The sequence below is a fragment of the Poecilia reticulata genome, chromosome 9 (assembly GCF_904066995.2).
Source record: "Poecilia reticulata chromosome 9, P_reticulata-male-v2, whole genome shotgun sequence".
NCBI lineage: Eukaryota > Metazoa > Chordata > Actinopteri > Cyprinodontiformes > Poeciliidae > Poecilia > Poecilia reticulata.
In genome coordinates, this window is record NC_088838.1 from 8,035,330 (window position 1) to 8,060,328 (window position 24,999).

Below are 24,999 nucleotides of genomic sequence, written 5' to 3' on the forward strand. Positions count from 1 at the left end.
TATTTCATCTAAACTCCTTTAAATCCTGTTCACCGTGCATGGCGGCAAGGTAAATATGGGTTTTAAAGCGGACATGTTTTAAAAGAAATTATTGGGGCTGCCGATAATTGTGCCACCAGGGACTTTCACACATTTTCACAGATGTAAAATTTGTTTGCGTCTGCAATGGCATGCCTCATAGAGATGCAACATTTTACCGATATTACCCATGCTGCTATAATAGATTCTGGACAATTCAAGATTTTTTTAAATTTACTCCAAAAAATACAGTGTTTTTACACACAACATAAAATAAATTTCATTCTGTGACTCGTTTTGCTGGCTTTTTTTAATCTCTCCAAGATGAAAAATAATCAACAAAGGCTGTGTGGTTCTCTGCAGCTCTTTTTTTTTTCACCCAACAACACCTTCTGACTACCGCCTCTCTCTCTCTCTCTAGACGGGAGCTTTAATTTTGTTATTCACAACTCCCAGTCACTTCATGTGGCGTGTGAATAAACACAGGAAAAGCAGCCTTACCTTGTCGTCAATGTCACTTTCGCTGTCACACTGTAACAGAAAACAGACAAACACGGGGAAATGTTAGGAATTATTCATTCGGCTCCCCCACGTAGCATGATCATTGCAGATGTTATTTTTGTGTGCCACCTTTTATTCACTGTCAGCTCTTAGAGCAAACAGCACAGGATGAAGACGGAAAGGAGAGTGTGTTAGTCAAAGAGAGAGGGGTTTTTTTTTCTCTCAAAGTTTCAAAAGGAGCGCACAGACACACAGAAAGCCATTCTGATGTTTTTGTTACAAATTCAATGCTGGAAGTTTGCAAAAGATGTGAAAACGAATACTGCGACACACGGTTCTATTATAAAGAGCTCTGTTCGGTAATTCTGCATTCAGCTGCAGCTTGTCATTTAGCCCTTTAAGTGTGCTTTAAAATTGGACGATAGCATCTCAAGGACAGATTCTTTGAATTCTTACTGCGCCTATTAAGTGTGGTATTTCAAATCTGCTTTGTGATGAGCCCGCCTTTAATTTCTATGTCAGACTTTTACAAGGGTAAACCAAGTGAATAACAAGAAAGGTTGTTTTCTGATATGTGCGTTGACTAGCGTGGCAGAGGGCCAAATCACTTTCTATTCACTGGAGAAGTGAAGTGGTTTGTCTTCGACGCCGAATAAAAAAAAAAAAAAATTAATTATAAGTCATTTCGCCTCTAAAGCGTGTGGCGATTAGGCTCAGAGGTGTAGTGAGGACAAAAGGAAATCTAAGGCCTTGCCGCTGAGAAACAGATAATGGGGGACACTGCTTTTTATTTCAGGTATGCTCACAGACAGGAATGTCTCTTTTCAGCAAATAAATACGTAAAAAAAAAACTTACACAAAGGCTGTAAATTACTCTGAGAAAGTTAAGGTGAAGTTAATGATAATAAAAGTAAAAGTTGAAATCTGAATCCATTTATTCCATTTTTATCAATAGCTGTTTTTCTATTACAAATATGACCAAGATTTTTTCTTGCATTTTCCAAGATGTTCTGCTTATTTTGAGAAAAAACTTAATTTCGCCATTGTGGTGTTTCCATTAAAAAGGACATGCAATTAAAATCAAATGTGAATAAGCTTAAAAATCATAGAAGTGATGGATGTAGACACTTCAGTCACTTCAGTCACAGCAACAGTGCTCATCATCAACTATCAGAGGAGACATCTGAGTTTTATTGAGGCGTTGGAGCGACAAGCCCCTGGTACTTGGGAGCAGGTACGGCTATGTGGCGTTTTGAGGAACTTATATTTCAAGATTGTACAGAAGAGCTGTTACCATTTCAGATTTTTATCTTGAACTATAGCTAGGTAGCTGGGTGCGGGCTAGCCCAGTAAAAACCAACCCCTTGTTCTACGCTTTGCTTCGTGCAGAGGGTCTGGACTCTCGGCTGTACAGAATGATTGCTTCCTGGAGGCGTGGATTCTTTTGAAATTTAACATTTTACCCAATCGCTAATGTTTGGCCGTGGCACTATGAAGCTTACCGGAAACAACCGTCCTCCACTGCAAAGAGAGAAATGCCAATCCGAATGTCAATCTGTTAATGTCGATTTGGAGGCGTGGCCAACACGGACTGAACAGCTTCGTTCACTTCCTCTGCTGCCATTGCCAAAACTACAGGCAGACTACAACTCTAAAACAGAAAATCGACGCCATCGTTCACAACTTCCCCTTCTGTTCGCTATTCGGTGAATTTATTTTGTAATTCCAGTTTGCTCAACTTTACAGCCAATGGAAATGCAGCTACTCGTTTGCAGCTTTCACTCGTGACCCCTTTCCCCCCTGAGACGGTAGGTGGTGAAGCCGTGAAAACGGGACTGGTGGAACCGCGGGACCGTCCCACTGGACCCCACAGCGGGACGCACAAGGGACAGAGCAATTGAAGCTTGGAGCCACAATGAGCAAGCGGAGTGGTCCCCAGCGCAAATCTGCCTTCAATCTGTCAATTAAGGCCCTGCCCCAACATCCTTAAGTGGAGCCTTTTCATTTTGTTTGACTCCCTGTCAGGGCTGGGCACAATGAGGAGGGACCTGGGTCAATGGAGGCACAGCAGCCTTTTGTTGTGAGTGCGGTGGGTCCAAATGTATAATTAAGTAACGAGAGTAATCAGAGCAAGGACTCGGTGGCCAGGATCTCTCAGGAGATGATAATGGAAGCATGTATGAGTGGGGAACAGTGCGAGCATGATTCCTCCTACTGAGACAGCAGGCGTCCATGCTGCCACAGCTTCAATGGGAAACAAGAACAATGCCTGTTAGGAGGGTTAATGCTAGGGCTTACATTACTAACTGAAGCATAAACACTCAGAGAAGGTTCAGGTTCTGTTTTCCACACGCAAACAAGTATTCTTGTTAATGTGAATTGCTGTTTTTGTTAACATACTGACACTGCGTCTACAGAAGGAAAACTATCAGATAAATTATTACTAATCGGCTATAATCAGGCATTTATATATGCAGTGGCTTGTAAAAGTAGCCACATTTCTTCAGCCTTGTCACTTTTGTGTCATGTTTTGCTTTGCCTTTGTTTCCATTTTACAAATACGCACTACTATGTTTAGTTTTCTAACAGAATACATTCAAGTTTGTCATTCTAAGGTGACAAAATGTGAAAAATTTAAGGGGTGTGAATGCCTACTTTTTTTTAAAAACAAGTTTATGCTGCTGAGCTGTTAACATTCTTTTACCTCCCTTTTAATTTTAATTTATTTTGACACCAATCTTGATTTTGTAGATCTTGCAGGTTTAAGAATGATCTTTACATCTTGGGTTTTGCTTTTTGTAATCAAAGTTTAGAAAGAAAATGCATAAGTGCAGACATGTGCCAAACTACACATATGTATTCTGTAGATATAATAAATATTGTATAATTTCATCAAATCTTAACATAACATCATTCAATTTTATGTCAAGATATTGCCCTTGAACACACTTCAGCAGAACTCAAACAAACCTAAATTTATGTTTTCACTGATCAAACTTCTTTGATAGAAGTTTAAGGTTTTATATTATTTAAATAATAAGTATTCCGCAGGTTAAGTGCTTGTCAAAAACAGGAAGTATGCAGAAACTCAAAATCTTAGCAAGTAATTTCAGTTTAGTTTTTAGTGCAAATATCTTAATACAAAACTACTTAGAAGTAACTTTTCAGGAAGATATAAGAGTTTGTTTTAGGTCAAAAATTAATATTGATGAAAAAGTTCTAGTTCCATTGGCAGATTTCTTCACTTATAAAAGAAATATTTTTTTCCATCAATATTAAGGGATTATTGACTTAAAACAAGCTCCTATATATGTTGCTAAACAGTTTCTTGTAACCTAGTTTGGTCTTATTATGTGTACTAAGAAATTTGCACTAAAATCTGGACTAGAAATACTTGGTAAGATTTTGTGTTTTTGCAGTGCACAGCAATATTGTTGTTTGTTGGGCTCTGACTTTACTGTATACAGTGACAGATGTGTTATAAAAAGATACCATATAAAAATGATTTTTTAAAAATACTTTTTGCTGTCATTTTCATTGGTACTGAAATAAAGATCCGTTTCCAAGGATGCACACATCTGTAAAATAATGGACAAAAACATTTAGTACTTATAAGCTCATGTTCTCTTTTCTGAAAATTCAGAAACATTTCTACTAATTTTGTCATATGCTATCAAACTGTAATAGAAAAACACCTTTTTTGTTGGTGTTGTACGCTAGTTAAGTCCAAATTTAAATCGCCTATTTGTCTCAACGTGCTACACTATTTTAGACAATAGGCATATTTTTCTATTTTGATTTATACGTGCAGACCAAAAACAAAGCAAATAATAAAAAATAAGAGAGAGAGAATGGATGAAATCTTGTATCCTCAGGAAATCGGTCGTAACGTATTCTTGGCATGCAGCTAAAAGGATGACTTCCATCTCACAGCGGCGGTGGGCTCCACTCTATTACAAAAGGACGAGCATAAACCGTAGGTGATGGAGATGAACAACTGACTCTGTCTATTCCCCGGGTGCGTGCTTCTCCTTGTTGCTGCAGCGGTAGCCATGACACTAGAGATGAGGCCTCGTCAGGCTGGAGCAGGCGAGGAGGAAAAATAATATCAAAAGAGCACAGCGTGGTGCTTATCCTTTTACAAGAAGCATGCACTGAGCAGAGCGTAAAGGGGAATACTAGCTCAGACGGGGACGGAGACACAGCACAACGCAGCGGGAGGGGGGGGGGAGGGGGGAGGGAAGGGAGGCAGGTGGAACGGGGGGAGCTAAACACTAAGCACAGGCAGGGGGAAAGGGGGAATGCTACAGAGATGAAGGGAAGTGAGGATGGATGTAATGTTCCAGCAATTTTGTCGGTACTGTGTGTGATTGCCCTGTTGGGCTATTTCACTTAGGCAAGTGGAAGGAAGGAATACAATAAAAGCGGAAAATTGTGACCGTAGACGAAAAACGAGACTGTCATTTAACATTCGGGGCGTCTTTAAGTGTCATCACCAGGACAGTAGTTTTGAAAAAGGCTTCATGAAAAAAGGCAACTTATGAACTTGAAGTGAAAATGCAAAGTTGTCCAAGTGACCGTTGCTTTGTGCGGTTCACCAAACTGCCTGACAGAAACCAAGACGCTTGTGGATTGCATCTTAAAAACATAAAAAAAAGTAATCACCAGTATCATCTTATTATTATTCTTATCATTGCACTGCAAAGAGTCTTTTGTGATATTTTGCACACACTGATATTGCGATGACAATATATTTGCGATATATCGTGCAGCCTTAGCGCATCTATAAGTGAACTTGCACTGTGGTGCCTTACGATCGCCATGCATCCGTTAGTGGAAACGACATCTTCTCATGTTAATCTGGCTTCACAGATTAACGTGTGTTTGTGTAAATGTCATAATTTATGTGTAATTTTGTGTGGATTGGAAACATTAAATTTAATCTTTATAAATTAAGCAAAAGACCAAAATGAAAATGTACTTCATGTCGATGTTGAGTTTGCACAAACCTCTGTTCAGCAATGTTCCTACACTAAGACAGGCCTTGCTAAGCAAATCATTTTCCCTTTCATCCACCCAGTTTACCACTTCCTCTGCATGCCCTCCTCTCCTCACAACATGCACCGACATTTACACAGCTTTCAACACTTCACACACACCCTACTTATTCCAGCCAGCGGCCCCGGCGCGAGCAAGGCCGCGACCTGGGCCGTCCCCGATGACGACCCCGTGGCTCACCCCTGAAACACGGCAGAGCCGAGGAAGCCGAGGAGAAAACGCAACCCGAAATCAGACGGATGGATGGATGCCTGCGTTTTCAAGCTGGGGAGAAACAATAAACGCACTCCGTCCCCGAGCGCATTAAAATGACAGAGCAAATTAATCACACGGTCCCATTCGTCACTGTCAGAGCAGATGATGCCATGGTCAGCCGTGGTTCTGCCTCAGAGACACAGAGCAGGAGTGGGGTGGGTGGGGGGGAACCAAAGAGGAACTTGCCTGGTTAAGTAAATACTGGCAGGGCGTCAACAACTGTCATCCTGAATACTGATCGCAACCCTGTACTTGCTGCGGGACATGCAAAAAGAAAACATAAAGAGAGAGAGAGAGAGAGAGAGAGAGAAAAAAAAAATGCAATGCAAGAGCTTCCAGAGCTCCTGGCATTTATTTGTCACTTTCTGTTTGTTCCAATAGAAGTTATAGACAAAAGGAAACAAAACAGAAGAGGAGATCATATGCAAACGATTGTTTAAGCGGCAATTTGTGATGAATTCCTTAAGGTGTAGTAAGTGACATGGGAAGAAGAGGAGTTAAATAAAAGAAGCTAAGGTTACTATTGGATTAATTAAAAAAACATTGCAGATGTTGGGATGTTTGTTTTACTTCTGACAGCTGCCAGTTCAGTTCACTATTCAAGTGAATAACAACACAAAAAAACGCACAAATGGCTTCAAAAACGGAAGATATTTCTACTGAGATACCAGAGATGGTAAAAAAAAAGAAGAGTTTTGACAAACCCCAACCTCCTGGAGTGAGAGCCCACCGAGGGGGTAATGGTCCGTTTAGATAGTTGAGGACCAAAGAAGTGTCAGATACGGGTTGAACAACAACAATTTTCTCCTGCAATTTCCCTCCTGCAGATGCTGGGATGAGGTGTGGGGGGTGGGGGTGTGTGGGACCTGTGGCTGTCGGGATGGGGGCGTGGATACAGAACCTCAAATCCATCCGTGGACATGCTGTCAAGTGTGTGGAGTGTCGGCGACACATCGGGAAGTTTCATTTATCTTGTGCAAAGAAGCGAACTTTGCCGTTTCCACTAACCGACCCTGAAAAACGACTGGACAAGATGCGATGTTGAAACCGCAAATTTCAGTGGATTCTATGGGAATTTTATTTTTATTATGATATACCATCACAGGAAGAAAAATTTGGATTTTCAAAAATGTCATGCCAATAAGTATTTTGTGCAGCATGCTTTTGTATTCAGCCAACCTGATTTAATACTTTGTTGAACCACAGTTTTTTGAGGTGCAGTCGTATTTATTAAATTACAGTACGTGTTCTGATGAGGATTGTTTGCACGATTAAAAGTACTTTTTGAAAATAAAATTCTAAAACCAAGTATTAAACATACTTTTCATTAAAACTGCATTTCAGCTTTTTGGGGGGCGTTTGGAGGATTGTTAACTGTAAAAAAAAACATAATTAACAGGAAAAAAAGGCTTTTAAACATCTATCTTGCTGTAATTAATCTGCATAACGTGTTTCACTTAATGATAAAGTTCATGAACTAATTTAACTTTAAAATAATATTTCCATTTATTGAATAGATTTCTATGTCCTGATTGGATTTGCATATTTACAGTAAACTTTTTGCACATACTTCTTTTAAAAAATAGCACAAATTCCCTCAGAAGCATCTGTATAAAAAATTTAATTCTCACAACTGCATTTTGATTTGAACTTTAACTGGGCCATTCTAACATGGGTGTGCTTAAATTTCAGCTCCAGTGAAGAGCCATGTCTTCATAGAACAGCTTTACTTACAGAGTGATTAAAGTACATACAGGTATTAACATCATAGAATAGAAATGAGCACCAATATGTTTTCTGATTTTTACTTATTAAAAATTCTGAAGCATTTCTTTTATGTTGTTCTATTGCATAAAATTGCATGGCTATAACAGGGTGACAGTAAAATAAGTTTGTTGGGTGTGAATACTTTTTTAAGTTACTTTCTTAGGTTGTGCTGGAATATTTGATCAGATTCAGACTTAAATGGGGCAAAAATGACAAAACATTGTCAAGTATTGTGGTTTAGCTGCCGATGTGGCGCCAACTGAAGTGCATTTCAGTCAAATTAAAAATGACAACATCTGTCCAGCGAATTCTCTTGACCCCTCTGGCTGCATGTGAGAGAAGCACCCAGAACAGCGATCTGGTCACAGGATCAAATATATACAGCCATTTGACACTTGACCTCCCCGACGGGGCTGAATGGGAAGTCAGCTGATTACTCAGGGTCAACCTGGGAGTCCTGGATTAGGAAAGTATTGATCGCAGAGAAGATGCAGGGTCCGCGGGGAATGAGCTTGGAAGAAAAAGCTCTGCCGGGCAGAAATGATATCGACCGGGAAGCCTAGACAGGCTCTAACGCAAAACCATATTTGAGCCCGGGACCTTGGACTTGGCTGTGCAAACAGAGACGGCTTCGGCAAAAAAAAAAAAAGAAGAAAAAAAAGCCTCTTTTTACAGTGCGGGTTGGGGGAGTGGGGTGAGGGCTGCCTATTGAGAGAAGACAGAGAGCGAATGAGAGAGTGAAGGGGGACTGAAGTAGACAAGTTCAGGGCTCTTTGCATTAGACAGACACAGCAGCCGCCTCTGGTCTAGAGCTGACACACTTCAGGGAAGAGTCAGCAGGGGTCATGTAAATCAAGTCAGGGCGAGGAGAGATATAGTCCTGACCTGGGGCCAAACTAAGCAGATTTTTAACATTACCCAGAGTCCATGTAAACAGCACTGAGACCTGGCACTGCTTCACTTCACTTCCATGCAAAGTATTTAGAGAGGTCCTGGAGGAAGTCAGTGGGGTTGGGAGCGGGGAGCAGGCTGCAGAGCTGCAGGATTTGGACAGATTGATGGTGATAGCAGTGTGGACTTGAAGAGCGATTCCCCTCCTTCACTAAATCAAATGACCGACTTGTCCTCTCCAAATCCCTCAAACCTTTGCTTTCAGCGAAACCCCGGCGGGGAGTGACAGAACTGGCGGAGCGGCTAGTGTGATGCTTGGAGTAGTTTGGTAAGGGGGGAAAAAACAGACAGTAATGGCAGATGTATGAGCAAATGGGGAGCATTTATTCAGCTCAGAGAGAAAGAACTGCCAAAAAACCTGAAGGGACGGGGAATACACAACTGTGCTATGAATACATTGGAGGAAGAAAAACGGGCTAAAGGATGAGAAAGACTGGAAGAAATAAGAAACCCTCTTTTTTTCATAAGCTCTCCTACTTCCTCTGGCCTCTGTTTGTGTGACCATAGCTGGTTTGCCATCTCAACTTTAGTGTTTAGCGTACGCACACACACACGCACACATATTTTTTTTTTACCAATATTAGAACTTTGTATTGACATCCATTCATTTTAATAACTGCATTTATACCTAACCCAGACATTTTCTGTAACCCTGATAAGTACGACTCTCTTCCTAACCCAAACCTTAACCAAAACCTAATTCACATCATACCTGCTAACCCTGACCCTAAACAAGGGGGTCCACTGTACCAGGGCCAGGAATTAGTGCCCATTAGACACATCGGTCTTTAGAAGGTTAGTAAATATGCCAGAAATGATCCCAAAGAGGCTAGCTAGAAAAGTACACACACACACGCATGCACACGCTCATACGTACACAAACATGCAGTATAACTTTCTGTATTCACAAGGGCTTTGCATTGACTTCCATTCATTTCTATAGCCCAACCCTAACCTTTCCCCTAAATCCAACCTAAACTACTTTCACTAAACCTGAACTTTACTCCTAACACTAAAGCAGTACTTCCTTTTATGGGGCCTAGACTTTGGGCCTCATAAGGAGCAGATGGTCCGCACAACATAGTACACGTTAGGAAAATGTAAGAAATACAAGACACAAAGAATACTTATTTTCATAAGGACTTTGCATTGATTTCCATTAATTTTCATTGATTTCTATAGTAACAATAAACCCCATTTACGCCTTAGTCTTAAGTCTAACCACTGGGCCCAAAAACAGCACGTTTCCTTCTGGCGCCTCAACTTTGGGCCCCATAAAGAGCAGCAAGTCCTCACATAGTCGTATATGTTGGCAAAATGGGCTTCATAAGGTCAGAAATGCTAAAACACACACACACACACAGACTACAGAGCACCGCGCTGTGTTTTGACATGGCCCCGGGCCCGGTGCTGCTGAGCTGCAGTGGGAGACACTGGGCATTGGAAATTTAAGTCAGGGCCTAGGAGAAATTAGGTGAGGAGGCAAGGAAATGGGATGTTGACTTGAACTGGCCCCGGGGGCAGCTGAGAGTCTCCCTGTGCAGCTCCGCTGGCTGCCTGACAGTTTGATGGAGCGAGTGGAGGCTTCCCCGCGGCCCGGGCCGCCGTCTCTAACACTGATGTAGCTCAGTGAGGAACAGATTGAGCCTCCAGGCGTTGCTCTGTTCTACTCTCCTTTCTCTCCCTCTCTCTCTGTCTCACTCCATACTGCTACTGCTAACTCTCTCTCCCCCGCTAATCCAGTCAAGCCAACATACAGAGACACAGAAACGCAGCACATATGCATACGCAGGATTTCTTCGCACCAAATCAAACATTTAACACGAACAGGAAACATCTAGCAATGTACGCAGATGAAGAAGTCTGGAACGCTCTGTCTCTTCCTTCCGACAGTACCGTGATGAGCCCTACAGATGCTGTTGACTGAGCTCTGGCCCAGGCACAGGGGGAAGGAGGAGTAGAGGGAGGTTTGATGGAGGAAGAGGCAGAACGAGTAGAGTCAGGGGGGCTGGCAGGCCACAGTGATAATGAAAAGATTCTGGCGGTAGCCCACTGTGTGCTGGTCATGAGAAGCTTGTGCTGCCGGGGGGCTCTACTGCTAATTTCAGGGGGCAGCCAAGTGTTTCACGCTAGACTTGTCATCAGGCCAGAGGGGGCATTCATACAGGGTGACAGCAATTGCGAGAGCGGGTAAAGAGTTTGGGGAGGTGGGGGGTGATGCAGAGGGCGAAAGCTTTGGCTCCCCTTGCCCCTCCCCGGTTCCTCCTCTTCACTCTTTGCAATGATCAAACGCTCTTACAGACAGGGTGCAGAATTACAAATGAGAGTCCTGTGGGCAATGGCTGGAACTGGACTCAGCTAATCTCTGCTCACTCCGTAGGTGGCCGTGAGGGGCACAGCTTGTCCTCTCACCGAGACGTACTGGATGCACAGATTTAAATATTATGCTTGATTTTACAGTATCTGTTTGTTTGTAAAATTGTGGCTCTTTCAGTAAGAACTGCAATTTACAGCACTTTACTTCTGCCCAATCAACATTAAACATAATAGAGAGATATTTAAAAAAAATAATATAATGGCGTGCCGCGGTGGCCTTAGTTTTAACCGCGGGCGCCACAGGTTCAATTCCTGGCCAGATGAGTCTTGCTGCATGTATTTCTCCTCTTTCATTGCCCACTTTCCTGTCTGACACTTGTTAAATAAAAGCCACTAGAGTCACGAAAAACCTTTTAAAAACAAATAATCAATTGAAGAAACTTTGCTGCAATATGTTGAGCCTATCTGCTGAAGTCTTGCTGTCTCTCACTCTGTTGCAGCCTTTTAAATGTCTTCTTATACCTTTAAAGATTGCTCTCACTTCATGTCACACACATCTCTGATGATGAAAGTGACTTCCAGGTCTTCTTCAGTAAGTAGCAACAACTACACCAAAGACTGTTGATTTTGAGTTTATGACCAGCACAGATCTAGCTTATCAAACATGACTTGTATTCGTTGGGGCCATCTGCGCTGCTGTAGCATATTTTGCATAGAGATGGTATTTTAGGCTTGAATGTCTTTGGTGATAAGTTAACTAAATTTAGTGCAACTACAATCAACTACAGTTTTTTTCTGGTGTTCCATCAGATTGCTTCTTGAAGCAAAGACCCATGGCACGTCAGATTCACAGGCGTACCAGAAACACGAACATCCAAAGTTCCCAAGAAAAAAAGTAATTAATTGCATGAACATTTTCAAAATTTGTATAATCAATTAATCAAAATTCATGTGTTCATGTTGAAGCCCTAATTACAGGGCTTGAATCTTGCTAACATAGCATGTTAGTTGGTGTTGCAGACCCACATCTTGGCACAAAGTTATTTCCCTACATGCAAAGTGCAATTTAGGTTTATAGTAGGTACATGTACTAATAAAAACTAAACAACATAAATGTCATAATCGTTGATCAAGGTTAATCATTGCATCCTGGATGAAGTAAAGTTACAGAGTGTTAAGAACATTTGGACACATAGTACGGGTTGGAAGTTCCAGAAACGTGATGCTAACAGCTAGCACGCTCACCGTCCAACACAAAGAAACCCTTGGATTTAGTTTTGACATCAGAATGAAAGAGCAAGAGTTTTGCAAATGTGCGAGAGGGATGGTGTCTGTACTGATAGCTTGGTGGTAGATGGAAAAGGCTGGAAGGTTCCGAAACTCTGTCACATAAAGGAGAATGTAAGAGAAGGGAAGACAGTCAAGGAGAGACAGAGCGATGTGGAAGGGGAGGAGAGAGGGGAAAGAGGGAGGCAGGCACATTGTACACTTCAGGCTGTGAATAATTTAAAGGAGCACTGGGGAGACGAGACGAAGATGAACACAAAACACTGGCAGCGTTTGACCCAGAGCTGTAGCTACATCAGTGCACATCAGAGAAAGACAGAGAGAGAGAGCGTTCTCTGTTGCTCTACCTCTTCCTCCCTCCTTCTATCTCTTTCCCATCTTTTGCTCTTCATCTGCCTACCTCTGTGTCAGAGAGGATACAGCTGTAACACTGTTCTTGTTCTACCTCACAATCTATGAAGCTCAACAGAACGGCTGACAACTCTGTTTCATGAGAACCTTGTTCCCTTCCCTGCCAGGGGGCATACACTGCGCCTGGCAAAAACTATGTTCACCCCTTGAACTTGTTCAGGTTTTGACAGTCTTCAACCACAGACCTCACTGTGCTATTTATGTGAGGGACCAATTCACGAAAAGAGAAAGACACCACCGCTGTCCTTTGAAGATGTGACCATCCAACTAAATGGAAACGTGGAGCTGCAGCGTTCCACAGCTCAGGTAGATGCACAGACACAGTCCAGAATATGGCTGGACGATATGGCTGAAAAAAGTATGACAATATAAGCATTTTGTGTTGGTCGATAGATAATTATTGATTAGGTTTTTTTTTTCTGTTTGTTTTAAATATCCGAAGTACTGCCAAACCGGCAACGTAACCTTTTCTCTTTTATCCAGTTTTCACGCCATGTCGTTGTTTTTTTATTATTTTGAAGCAGTTATGAGGCATGGTGGCGAAACTTGAAACTGCTGCTGCACATGTTCCTCAGCAGGTTGTTGCTAGGTAACCAAAGAGTGAGTGGTAATGCCACCAACCTTGCTTAGCTTAACTTTCCTTTGTCTACATCTCCCAGAATCCTGTGAGGTTCTGGATCGTAGTTCAGTGAAACCATTGAAAATTCTATCAGACGTATCATTTATCGATATTGATCGTGTGTCTGTTACGGTACATATTGTTATTGATTTATTTCCCAGCCTTAGTCCAGTCCTTAATTCACCTGAGTCTTTGCAAGACTTTACAGCTGTTTCGTTCATAGATGTTCTCTGTCCAGTCTGAGCTGAGCTGTTTTGCCAAGATGAATCCAACAGACCTGCAGCTGGAAATGCAGTCAAACGTGGTTTCGCAAAATAACAGACCCTTCAACATGTCTCTGAAAACTCTCGAAAACCATAAAACGTTTTACTTTCCCTTTAAAATTTACTACTTTATGTTGCTCCATCACATAATCTCTGACTAAAATACAATCAAGTTTGTATTTGTGATGTGATATATCCATGCAAGGCACTACAAACACTTAGAACAAGTTATCCACTTGAAAAGTTTGGTTTAAATGAAATGCGTTTCAAAGGAATCTGACATTGTGGGCACCTGGACTTATTTTAGCCATCATTAGGTGTAAGACGGCAGCAGAAGCAGCAGCACTGAGAACAGGAAACGCTGCAAATTGCAGGTAGCAGCTGTAAATAAAGAGCTGCCCTACAATTAGGCTTCAAGAGGTTAAGCCGAGCTCGCTCACGCCACCTTTATCAAGCTGTCATGAATCACCTAACCTGCTCAAGAGTGGACCCGCGTGTGCCATGAAAGGTCTGCTGGACATCTGTGCAGGGAGTGGCAATTGGGCGGACGGAGGGCGGTCTGAGCAACCCAAGAGGGAGGGGCGATTTATTACTGCAATTAAGGAACCGTGGGAATAGCAAAGCTGAGGGTGCATGTGAAATATGACGGATATTTATAAACATTAAATATCTTGCAAGTTTAAAAAAATAAAAATAAAAAAAAATAAAAGGAGATGGCACATAAACAGAGCCAGATTTGATCCTTCTGCCTTCCTCTCTGTCTCTCCCTCTCCCTCCCTCACTGTCTGCTGCTCAGTCTGTGTAGCTGATATTAATGGGACATCCCTTGTTTGTAAATGTGCCAAGTTGTGAGCACCACTGCGGGCTGTCTATTATAGCAGGCCTCTGGGGCAGCTATTCCATATGGTGCCACATATGGCACTCAGCAGCATCAATTAATGTTGTTATAATACTGATTTTTATGAGCCAGAGCTTAACTTCTTTCCTGTTTATTCGACGCATATATCTCCTGCTTTTTGCCCCCCCACTCCCTTACTATCATCACTGAGTCTTTGATTCTTCAGACCGCAGAGGCCCCCTTTTTATGAAACGTTCAAGAATCTGCCATCTGAGTGGAGCGAGGGAAAGCTGAGCCAAATTCTGAAGGCTTCAAGCTAGCTTTGACTTCAAAAGCTAGCTTGAAGAAAAGTGTTGCTTCTCCAAGACTTAAAATGTACAGTGGACCCTGGGATAAGATCCAGAAATAGTTGGGAACCCCTTTGAAAATGCATAGAATTTCCCATTTTAATAGTTCAAGCACAAATTACACCTTAATTTGCATTAATACGCAAAGGGGAAACTATCGTACCACAACTGAAGAAGCTAACATCCATAGTATTCCTCGTCCATTTCTCTTAGGGCGATGACCAATGAGTGGTAAGGAAAATGAATGGAGGTAATGGATTGGCTGCTTTGATGCTCTACCAAAAATCCATCAATAGATGAATTTTCCATTAATAATTATAAGTTACCTTTCATATAAAAACTGGTGAGTTGGCGAATCCGTGAATAGTTCCCCTGCAGATTAGTTTATGATGAGTTAGTACAGTAGTTGGTCAATTATTTTTTCCACTGCCAGAATTTACTCATCTTTAAGAAAATTGAGAAGAACATAAAGTTGAGAATCTGATGAGGCGTTTACTAAAAACTGAAACATTCCCTGGTTTTCTCACTTTGGACCGTAAATCACACAGTGGACTTTAGTGGCCAACTTATCAGGAACGACGCCTTTTACACTCTTAGAAAGAATGTGCTGCAAAGCATTTACTTGATAGCGTAAGTTTGACAAACATTGTTAATGATGCAGAACCTGCATAAATACTTGTCCCTCAACAACTTGGTCGTTTCATACCCAACTGGACATTCTGCACCGACCTTCGTCCTATTAATAGCCACCTGGGGAAAATTTTGCAGCCTCTATGACAACCTATACTTCATGAATTCACGTTTACAAAGAAAACCTAACTGATTTGCTATGGTGTGAGACAATATGGGAATTAAAATCACAAAAAAGGATTCAAAACGGCAAGAAGCAGGTATGAAACAGGAAAGTAGGTGAACCGACCAACCAAGATCGTCCTTTCTTGACTATTTGGGAAGTCTAACGCCAAATGCTGCCTTACCAGGAACTAGCTCAGGTCATATTAGGTCACAGTGTGTTATATTAGGCCTGTATTCATGCACAATGCAATAAGCAGATGGATGAAAGAACAAAATCTGAGGGGCCCTTTTTGTTCCCCCCAGTGCCTTTGGTGGTGGATCTGTCAGGATGGGGGGGGAACAAGAGCACGACGAAAAGCCCCGCTTAGAAAGCTCCCAGAAACACCATCCTTGTCAGCGGTGCCACAATTAGAGACGAGATCACTGGCACTTCCCGGCGAGAAATATCTCACCGCCGCTCCTCAATGGAACGCTTTCGTTTGACGAACGCCCCTCAAAGCCAGGGGTTTTTAAAACGTTTCGGATGGCTAATCACTCTCAGGATGAAAGGCCCCGGCATGTTCGTTTGTGTCGGCGCGGGGGAGCTTCCCTTGCCGTTTCGCTCGCTCTGATTCTGATTGTTTTTGTTCGTTTCCTTTTTTTTTTGTGTGTTGCAGCAGGCAGGGGGAGGCGAGGCAGGCGAGCTGGCAGGCAGCGCCGTTTGAAGGTGCAGTCAGACCCGAGCGCGGGCCCGATGCTTTGTAGTGATATTTCCAGCAGCACAATCTCATTACTTTTTGACGTGGGAGATGCATGCAGGGGCGGCTTGTCATTTCATGCTGTCAAAAGTTCTACAGGGGATGGGGGGGGGGGGACAGGGGCGGCAGCGAAACTTCAATGACCTGGCTCATCAAGGATGAATATATTAAACCGAATATCAGACAAATCCCAATGAGCGCAGTCATCAGAGATGTTTGTAAACCTTATGTCTGGTCCGTAGGGTATTGACGGATCCTTGTCTCCCATCCGTAAGACTGCGAAGTCTCATCTTCCAAACTGCTTTACTGTATGCCCAGTTGGGTGGATTCATTTAGAATAGGAAAAAAAAGACCTAATGGCAGCATCATTCACCTTTCAAAAGGAGAGAAGAGCTCCTGCATAGTTTCACATGAGAGAAGCCCTGACAGTTCCCCCCCAGGAAAACGCCTGGGGTTTGTCCCATGACGTTGATTTCACGTGGACTCCTTTCAATGCCGAGAGAGAAATTAGCTCTGTGTGAGACGCTGCCTGGCACCGACTGAAGCGGCTGGTTACCATGCAAACCCAAGCCTGTTGCTGGGGCGACTGTCCTGAAGTGCTTCCTGGGTAATTTTTGAGGTCACTGGTTTGTGCACGCCTATGTGCTGCAGATGGGCCCACCCTCATTCAGGGCCCGGCGGGAGCTCTTTCATTAGCCCAGTGAATGGCCTTATTCATCCCCTTCGCCCCAATTGGTCACGCTGAGTCTCTGCAGAGGGCCCAGGACAAACTTTTCTCCCTGATCTTCCACGCACCACCCACCTTAGTCAGGCTTTATTCTTGTTCAGGGTGGATGGGGGTGTGGGGGGGAGATGAGGTGGCTGAAGCTCCAGGGACTCACAAAACAAAAGTGATGAACTACTGGGTGTATGTAAAGTGCGATTGGCATATTAGCTTTTTTCCCCCCAAGTTGCATTATGTAACTTTTATAAAAAAATATATTTGTTACATATTTGTTAAAACTGTCAGTATAGGACAGATAATCTGTGAAAAGAAATTGCGCTCATCTGCCTTCTCCAAGTACTACTTTTGCTAGCTACAGACAAACACCTTGGTTAGACACAACCAATCAGATTCAGGAGGAGGGGCTTAGCATCATCAATCCACTCATGTATGTGCTGCTTACACCCTCTCCATTGCTCTCCCCTATGGTGCAGCTTCTTCCTGATAGAGTTTGCCAGGGTTGCTAAGGCTAGTTAGCATAGTAACTGATGATGGCAAATAAACTGTTTTCCTGTAGCCACATGTTGTTTTTCTGTCATTAGCACATTGAGTCGCTTGTACATGAGCATGACTGACAGCAATAAGACCCTCCCCCTGCCGCTGATTGGTTGTTTTTGGCCATGTGCAGTGGATTTCTTGAAATAGCAAATATAGTAGCTCAGGGAGATGGAGGAGATCCATCTTTTCACAGGTTTTCTGTCTCATATCATGTTGTCACAACATGGTGACAGTTTTAACAAATGTGTAAATACAATGTATATATTTTTATAAAAGTTACATACTGCAGCTTTAAAGAATTAATAAAAAATAAGGAAATTGAACACAATTCACATCAAGACAGTTAAAGGCTAATAAAGTAAACTCTGTATACACTCAGAATTTGTTGATCTGACCTAAGCTGTTGGCTGGAGATCCTGATCACAGGATCTATTAGATCAGTACAGGTGCACTGATATATCAGTCCATTGATAAATTGTCCACAATTTCATTAATTTCAGGAGATGTGCAATCAGCCGATACTTAAAAGGTTAACCGATTTTATCCACCAACATTTTCTACCTCCGCAAATGTCTTGAAATTAGCCGATATCCCCAATGTTGCCAGCTTGGTGATTTTGACACAACATTATCTACTTTACAAAAAAGTTCAGTTTTGGCTAAAATCGGAATTGGCAGGTCAGGCTTTTTAAATCTCGCAATAGGTCAGAAAACTGCACTTGGTGCACTCCTGCTGATTACTTGATGAAACTCAACTATTGATTGATACCTGTTATTGGTTTACTGTATGTCATATCAAGCTAACACCTAACAACATATGCAGTTGCGTTTTCCAAAGCAAATTCTTTAACAAACTTCATTTTTGCATGCACTCCTTGTAAAACTGCATCCCAGTTTGTGTACATTATTTTGTGGAGTTACTCGGGCTGTTGCAGAGAGTCTCTACCCGTTTCCATATTTACGATGATGTTTACAGTGAAAGACGAGACGGGGGTCCATGTCTGGTTGTGACATATGGTACAGCTCTCAGGGTAGCAAGAGAAAGTGAAGCTAGATCAGCCTAAACACAACTTATTATATTTTACCCCTTTAAAAACAAAGACGTAAGACATAATAATGTTTTAGCTGACCTATTGTAAGAACATAGTAACCTTCCTTATCTAGCTAACCCTGAGTTGGAGCAGCATGTTGAGGCTGAACTCCAGAGAACAACTGTGACTGTCTGTTCGTTGTCTAGAAAAGCAAGGAGAAACTGGATCATCCTAAAAGTCACTGATGGAAAAATAAAAATGATGCTGCCCTGTTTTTCAAACACGGAGTTGATTTGATGAGGTTTCTTAAAGAATAAAGTATTAGTATTGAGCTGTGCTTATCTTGAAATTACTCCTGCAGAATTGGTACAGCCTTTTGGTGACAGTATGTATGCAGAGCTGGTTAGCAGAAAAAAGTTAGCTAAATCTACATGACATCGAGGGTTATTTCATGAGGAATAGATCAGCAAGAGAGTACAATGTATTCAACAAAGATTTGAAAACTGAAACAAAATCTACTTGGTGCTTATATTTTTGCTTACGTGTGTGCCAATAAAAATCAAAAAATCTATTTTAGTTGTTTTTGCTCCTAATTACAGAAATGAATGGTATGTTTTTTTAAAAGCCATCATTTTGCCAAAGTAAAGTTTCAAGAACCTTATTTCTACCTCCGTGTCATAAAAAAAAAGCACTAGATAAAAAACTCAGGCAGTTATTTCATCGCTGTTTCCACTCAGTCCATTGAGTTGCTGCAGTTCATAGATATTCTAGAGGGTTCTTTACAACCTGCCTCTTTTTGGCACTTAAGTAATTCTCAGGTCTAGCCTGGTGAGAAGTGACTAATTGTCTTGAGTTGTTAGTGTGCTGGGAATGGGGACCCACTTCAGTCGGTGACAGGGTGCACAATAATTTTGTTTTTCCCATCCCTCCTTACCCCTCTCCCTCCACCCCCACCATATCCCCACCTCTCTCTCTCTTTCTCTCTCTCGTTCTCCATCTTGCAGCAGATTTTGCCCCTGTGCTTCTCAAGCTACTGAGCTGTAAAATTGACTGGACAGCAGGCAGTATACAGAATGAGACCTGGCATCATGGACACACTAACCTTGTGGAGGGCCACTGCTGCTGGCTGCACCTAAAGAGATGGAGACAGAATGTCAGCCATATTAGACTGAGAAAGGTTCAATGAGGAAGAAGGAGAGACCAGAGGGAGACAGACACGGAGAGACATATTGTTTCTTCATGACAAAACAATATGGCAACTTGGCAAAAGCAAATCTAAATCAATATGAGGTGGGCACAGGCTCTACACACAGATAAAGGATGGAAACCGCACGAAGAGAAAAGTGGAAGCATGAGAACAAATGTTAGCTACAGTATCATGGCCAACATGTTGATACGTTCGGTCTTTGTATTACTCAAAACTTAGCATCACTGACAAAATGTAGATATTACCATCAAACAGGTAGGGGCAGATACCAGGATGGCTAAACGTATCACAGCAAGGTTGCTTCATTTTGAAATCCTTTTAAAGATATTGATAAATGTTTCCAGAGGTCAATAAAGGTCAACCAGCCAGTCTATGTTCACAAATTCAATGGTGTCATTTGTGCCATTGTAAATTTTTCATACTTTAAAAACTACATTTCCGGAGGTCACCAGAGATAACTTTGATAAAAATTTATTGTGCTATGTTTGTGCAACGTAAAGTTTGGTATCACAGCCTATTGATACCAAAACAATATGGCAACTTGGCAAAAGCAAATTTGTTTCATTTTGCAAATATGGGGGGTGTTGACCTTTGATGACCTCTTTGAATATTTATTAATATCTTTAAAATGATAGCAAACAAAAATTTTTGATGCGCAAAGATTTGACACTAATATTTTATTTGAATGGGTAGGGGGGGGTAGGGGGCAACTTTACTCAGGTTGCTCTGAAGGATGCTGGGTTTAAAAAAAAAGTTGTTAGACGTTTTCGAGTTCATGTAATATTTAGCATTTTACACAGAATATAAATGGAACTTGTATTTTTACCGCTAGAAATGCTAATATGCTAACAAGTTACCTGTGATGACTCGGTACTTCTTCTAAAACTCCTCTCTTCACACACAGTGTGACGTTGCCCCTGTCCTTCATAGAAATAATTAAAGAATGCTACAAATAAAACACTCTGAATGTAGCTTGTTTGGCATTCTTAAGCAGGTAACTGGAATTGGCTGGAAATGGCGGCGGAACAAAGCTTTTCAAAAAACTGAGATCGGAAATCAGCCCCGAGTTTTCTGATTGGTGCGTCTCCGACAAGAAGGTGGTTCCTGCATCAGTGTGGATCCCACCTCCCCTGTAATGAATTCAGCTCGTACCACTAGACCTGGAACAAATCTGAGCAATCAATTACTATGAATCATAAATAGACTGGCTGTGGTTTAGATGTGAACAAATGGCGCTTCGGTCTCTTACAGATGATATTAGTGCTCTGAGCTTCTTTCTCTCCACAAGAGATTAAGCAGGTTTGTACTCTCTCAGGCGGCCAAGCGCTCTCTCTCCCTCCTCCCCCCTCTACACAACGCCCCCGCCCCTCCAGGGTGCTGCACTATCATTTGCAGGAAAATTACTTCAGTAATGAAGAATCCAGGCCCATAAATCCTTGTGGCCTCACCTTCCTTTGCTGCCCAAGTCTCGCTGAAGAGCTAGTAAAAATTCCCTTTAAAAAATTCATAGCGCAATTTTGCTCAAATCCCTCCCAGCAAGCACAATTATGGAACTTTCATCTCAATTGATTTATGTCTTGGGTAAAGAGATGAGAGGGTGGGGGGGCATCACTCACTGTGGGGGGGAGGGGGGGGTGCGGTGGAAAGCAATGTTAGGGGGTTTGGAGAGAGGAAAATAACAAGTGGTAAATCATTGTTTTTAAACCGGAAGATGTAGAGCCTTTTGTCAATTTCTCTGGATGTTTGTTGTACTGCAGGTGATGGCGAAATCCACCGAGTACAGAGGAGGAGGAAGAGGAGGAGGAGGAAGAGGCAAGGCAAGCATTTGAAAGTAGAAGTAAAACAGCAGAAAGAGGGGAAGGGGGAGAGAGAGGGAGAGGGAGAGAGAGCGACGAAAAAGCAGTATTACACTTGATTAATAACACTAATCAAATTATACAGTGTTCCACTGTGCCCTGAAATCTGGGGCCATAATGTCCTCTAATAGCGAGGTTCATGGAGCTAAACTTCAGAGGGAAAACACAGCGCTGACTGCTGCACGCCTTAATGAAGGCAGTAAAACATCCATTTCCAGAAGCCATGAAATGAAAGGCGAGATTGTAGATGTGCACCCAGTGGCTCCCTGACTGCAAAAAAAAAGAAGAAAGAAATAAAAAAAAAATAAGAGAAAAAAATAAAACCCCCACAGAACACAGCTTTAGAGACAGGCAGAGAGATGCTTTACTGTCTTAGAGAGAGAAATGACGAGAGAATAAAGTACATGTGGAGTTAAAGGGTAACGCCAACAACAAGGAGATATGACAAAAAAAAAACTAGAAAGAGAGAAAGAGAGAGGCTGATGAAGCGGAGACAGAGAGGCAGGTTGGCAGATACTCACAGGGCTTCATTTCCAGAGAAGTTCTCCTCTGGCATGAAGACAGTCATTTGTGTCTGCTGATTATGGATGAGCTCGGTTGTTTTACTGTGTCTGTTATACTTAGTGCTGCTGAAAGCAGCCACAATTCATCACTATTTATCTGCTGATGCACCTAACCACACCATCCTCCCCCTCATCTATATCAATACCTTTCCATTAGAGGATCCCATTGTCCACTCAGGCATGCATTGTGTTGATCCATCTTTCCCTGCATATCTCCGGTTGTCCACCCATTCATGTGAGCAATCGCCCAGACGTTCATTCATACATCCCTCTGGCTGTGTGTCCGTCTGTTGGTATATACAAGTATCTACGTATGCAGAGACTCCTCCATCATTTGTTCACACATCTATCAATACCTGCAGTGAGTGTGAGTAAACCATGCACATGGTATATGACCTTTGCACCATGCTAGCTGCTGTTATGCTAGATTTAGCTTACTCAAACTTATTCCTAGGAAAGCACCAGTAGCAAAAGGGTTAAATGCTATTTAAAGTAACTCAGCTCAATACAATATGATATAGTTCCACACAATAAAACATGGTGAAGGAAAGGAAAGATAACAAATGAAAAATAAAACATTTCCAAATTCTCTTGTAGCTGCAGTAGGTGTCTTTTATGGCAATATATTTTTTTACATAATTTGCTAAAACTATCACTGTGGCCAAGAGATAATAGGTGAAAAATATTCTAGCTCCTCTGCTTTTTCTCTGTGGTTCTACTGCCTCTGCAGAAACAGAAAAACAACCAATCAGAGTCAGGGGGAGTGCCTTAGCACAGTCAGTCACGCTTGTGCACACGCTGCTCACACCCTACCCTACACAGAGTGCACAAATGCAAGATAGAAGCCGTGCTAAAGGTGGAGAAACAAACTAACGTTAAAGGAAAACTGCTCATCCGACATCATCGCCAGCGGCCATGATTGCTCGCTTGCACATTGATGGCAGGTCAGAGCTGTTATGCAGCAGGGAGTGAGGGGAAAGGTGGAAATCTCATGCATTTCTGTAACCATTTCAAACTTTAGCTTAGCTTGATGCTAGGGCTGAAACGATTCGTCGAATAATTCAGATACCTTGATTACTGAATATCCTGGAGGAAAATGATCTGCCCTGTAATAAGCAGATTGTGGTCAGGTCGGAAGTTTTGTGTGTTGCAGGACAAAACTCTCGTTTCTGCCAACACCTACACGCTGTTGATTCTTAGTGCTATTTCTAGCTATAGAGAGAGAAGTGCCCAGAAAACGTCAGAAACTGTGGAGAAATTTTAAACTATGCGGTACTTTGTGATAACATAGCCTGAGGAAAATAGCATTGCTCCACTCCAAGAAAAGCAGTGGAAGAAGAGCCCTTTTGTTTTACAAAACAAATAAAAGCAATTGTATTTTACTGACACAAACACTCAAAACTAGTGGATCTCAATTTCACCAAGAAACAACATTTCAAACTTCACTTCCCACTTCTCTTCTCGTCAGATGCCTCAAAAATGTAAAGAATTAATCACAAAGTATAGAGCGGAGTGTAGATCTGCATCAGAAAAGTATGATGTGTTTCAAGACTATTGAATTTAATCAACTAAATTGCACAAGTTAAAAACAATCAAATCAGCTTTAGCATCTTGAGTTAAGTAAATACTACTTCATTGTCCTTTGGGCAAGAATTCATCAAGAGAGCTGACGGGGGGAAAAAAAGAGAGAGAAAAGAATAACGACAACAAAGCTGAGAAAACACAGATTGCTATTGTTATTATTATCATAATTACAGTTGTGCTTATCATGCAAGCAGCCTCAATCAGGATGAAATACAGTTTCATTTGATGAAGCTTCCTGTTTTGACTGGCTGGAGCTACAGAACCGCACACTTGGCTGGCGTGCCAAAAACTCAATCAAGCACAATTACTTAGCCATCAGATAGAAATGTAATTGATTTGAAAGCTGACATGAGATATAACTACATTACAGTAGGGGCACAGCGGGGAGGCTCCTCGGGGACAGGGCCTACGGGGAGCTCATTACCGCCAAGCTTTGAATTATTGAGTGCTAAGGCTGTGACATTGAGGAATGGAGGCGGGCGATTGGCTGCAACAACTCGGCAAGTGTTTATCTCAACTTACAGCAATCTAAGACATCTGATGGAGTTATCTCCCTGCGCATGAATATTGCAGAGGATGAAGTTGTAATGGTTTATAATTGAAAGGGTTCAGACCAAGATGGAGTCCAGGGCGCACGTCGTGTCTGTTCTTTCAGTTCTCTTGTCGTCGTAACGACCGGAGCCAAACAAAACACGGAGTCCCGTCCAGCGGTGGGCCGCTTCCGCGGAAAGAACGCACTCAGGCCCTGGGTCCCATGTTGAGTGGATGTCTTTAAGTTGTCAATCCTTTATGTGGACACATCAAGTTGTACTCAAATGTTGGCAGCTTGCTGTGTCGCCAAAGAATGAGGCTTTCGAAGGTTCTACTTTCACTTAGGCTCTTATTCTTGCGTTTGCTGGGCTTACTGAGTTCGTGGTTAAACGGGGGTTAAACGACTTCAAAGTTTTTAAAGGCGAGGTGAACAGGTTGACATGTCGCTGTGACATCATAGAAACCACAAGAGAAAATGCTTCATTAGTTATATTTACAGCCAGGCATGTCACTATAACATGTTGCGGGAGAATAATTTGCATTACGCCTTCGGTAAATTATTTAAACGTATCTGACAAACTCACCTAGTCTATTGTAGAGGAAAGTATCGACTAGTCGACTAGTTTGTAGTTTGCAGCATAAGAAAAAGTATTCACAACATGCCAAGTTCACATTTTGTCACATTAAAAACAAACGTCAGTGTGTTTATCAGTGGGATTTTATGTCATGGACCGGCGCAAAGTAGTGCAGCTGAGATGCAAAACTAGAATAGTCTCAAAAATATGATCAAAATCAAGAAATTGT

General features: G+C 42.0%; 1 protein-coding gene across 12 annotated transcripts in view; it reads right to left on the bottom strand.

Annotated features, from left to right (window-relative positions):
• The window catches only part of fbrsl1 (fibrosin-like 1), a 358,314-nt gene that overhangs the window by 115,768 nt on the left and 217,547 nt on the right, over positions 1-24,999 (bottom strand). For 7 of the 12 annotated variants that reach the window (XM_008417609.3, XM_008417611.3, XM_008417606.3 and 4 more), the window contains exons 5-6: positions 19,557-19,586; positions 520-549 (exon numbers count right to left, since the gene is read on the bottom strand). In XM_008417609.3, the coding sequence (XP_008415831.1) occupies positions 520-549; positions 19,557-19,586 (60 nt within the window). The remainder of the gene's footprint in view (positions 1-519; positions 550-19,556; positions 19,587-24,999) is intronic. The other 5 variants (XM_081610487.1, XM_081610486.1, XM_008417610.3 and 2 more) reach the window with 1 other exon arrangement.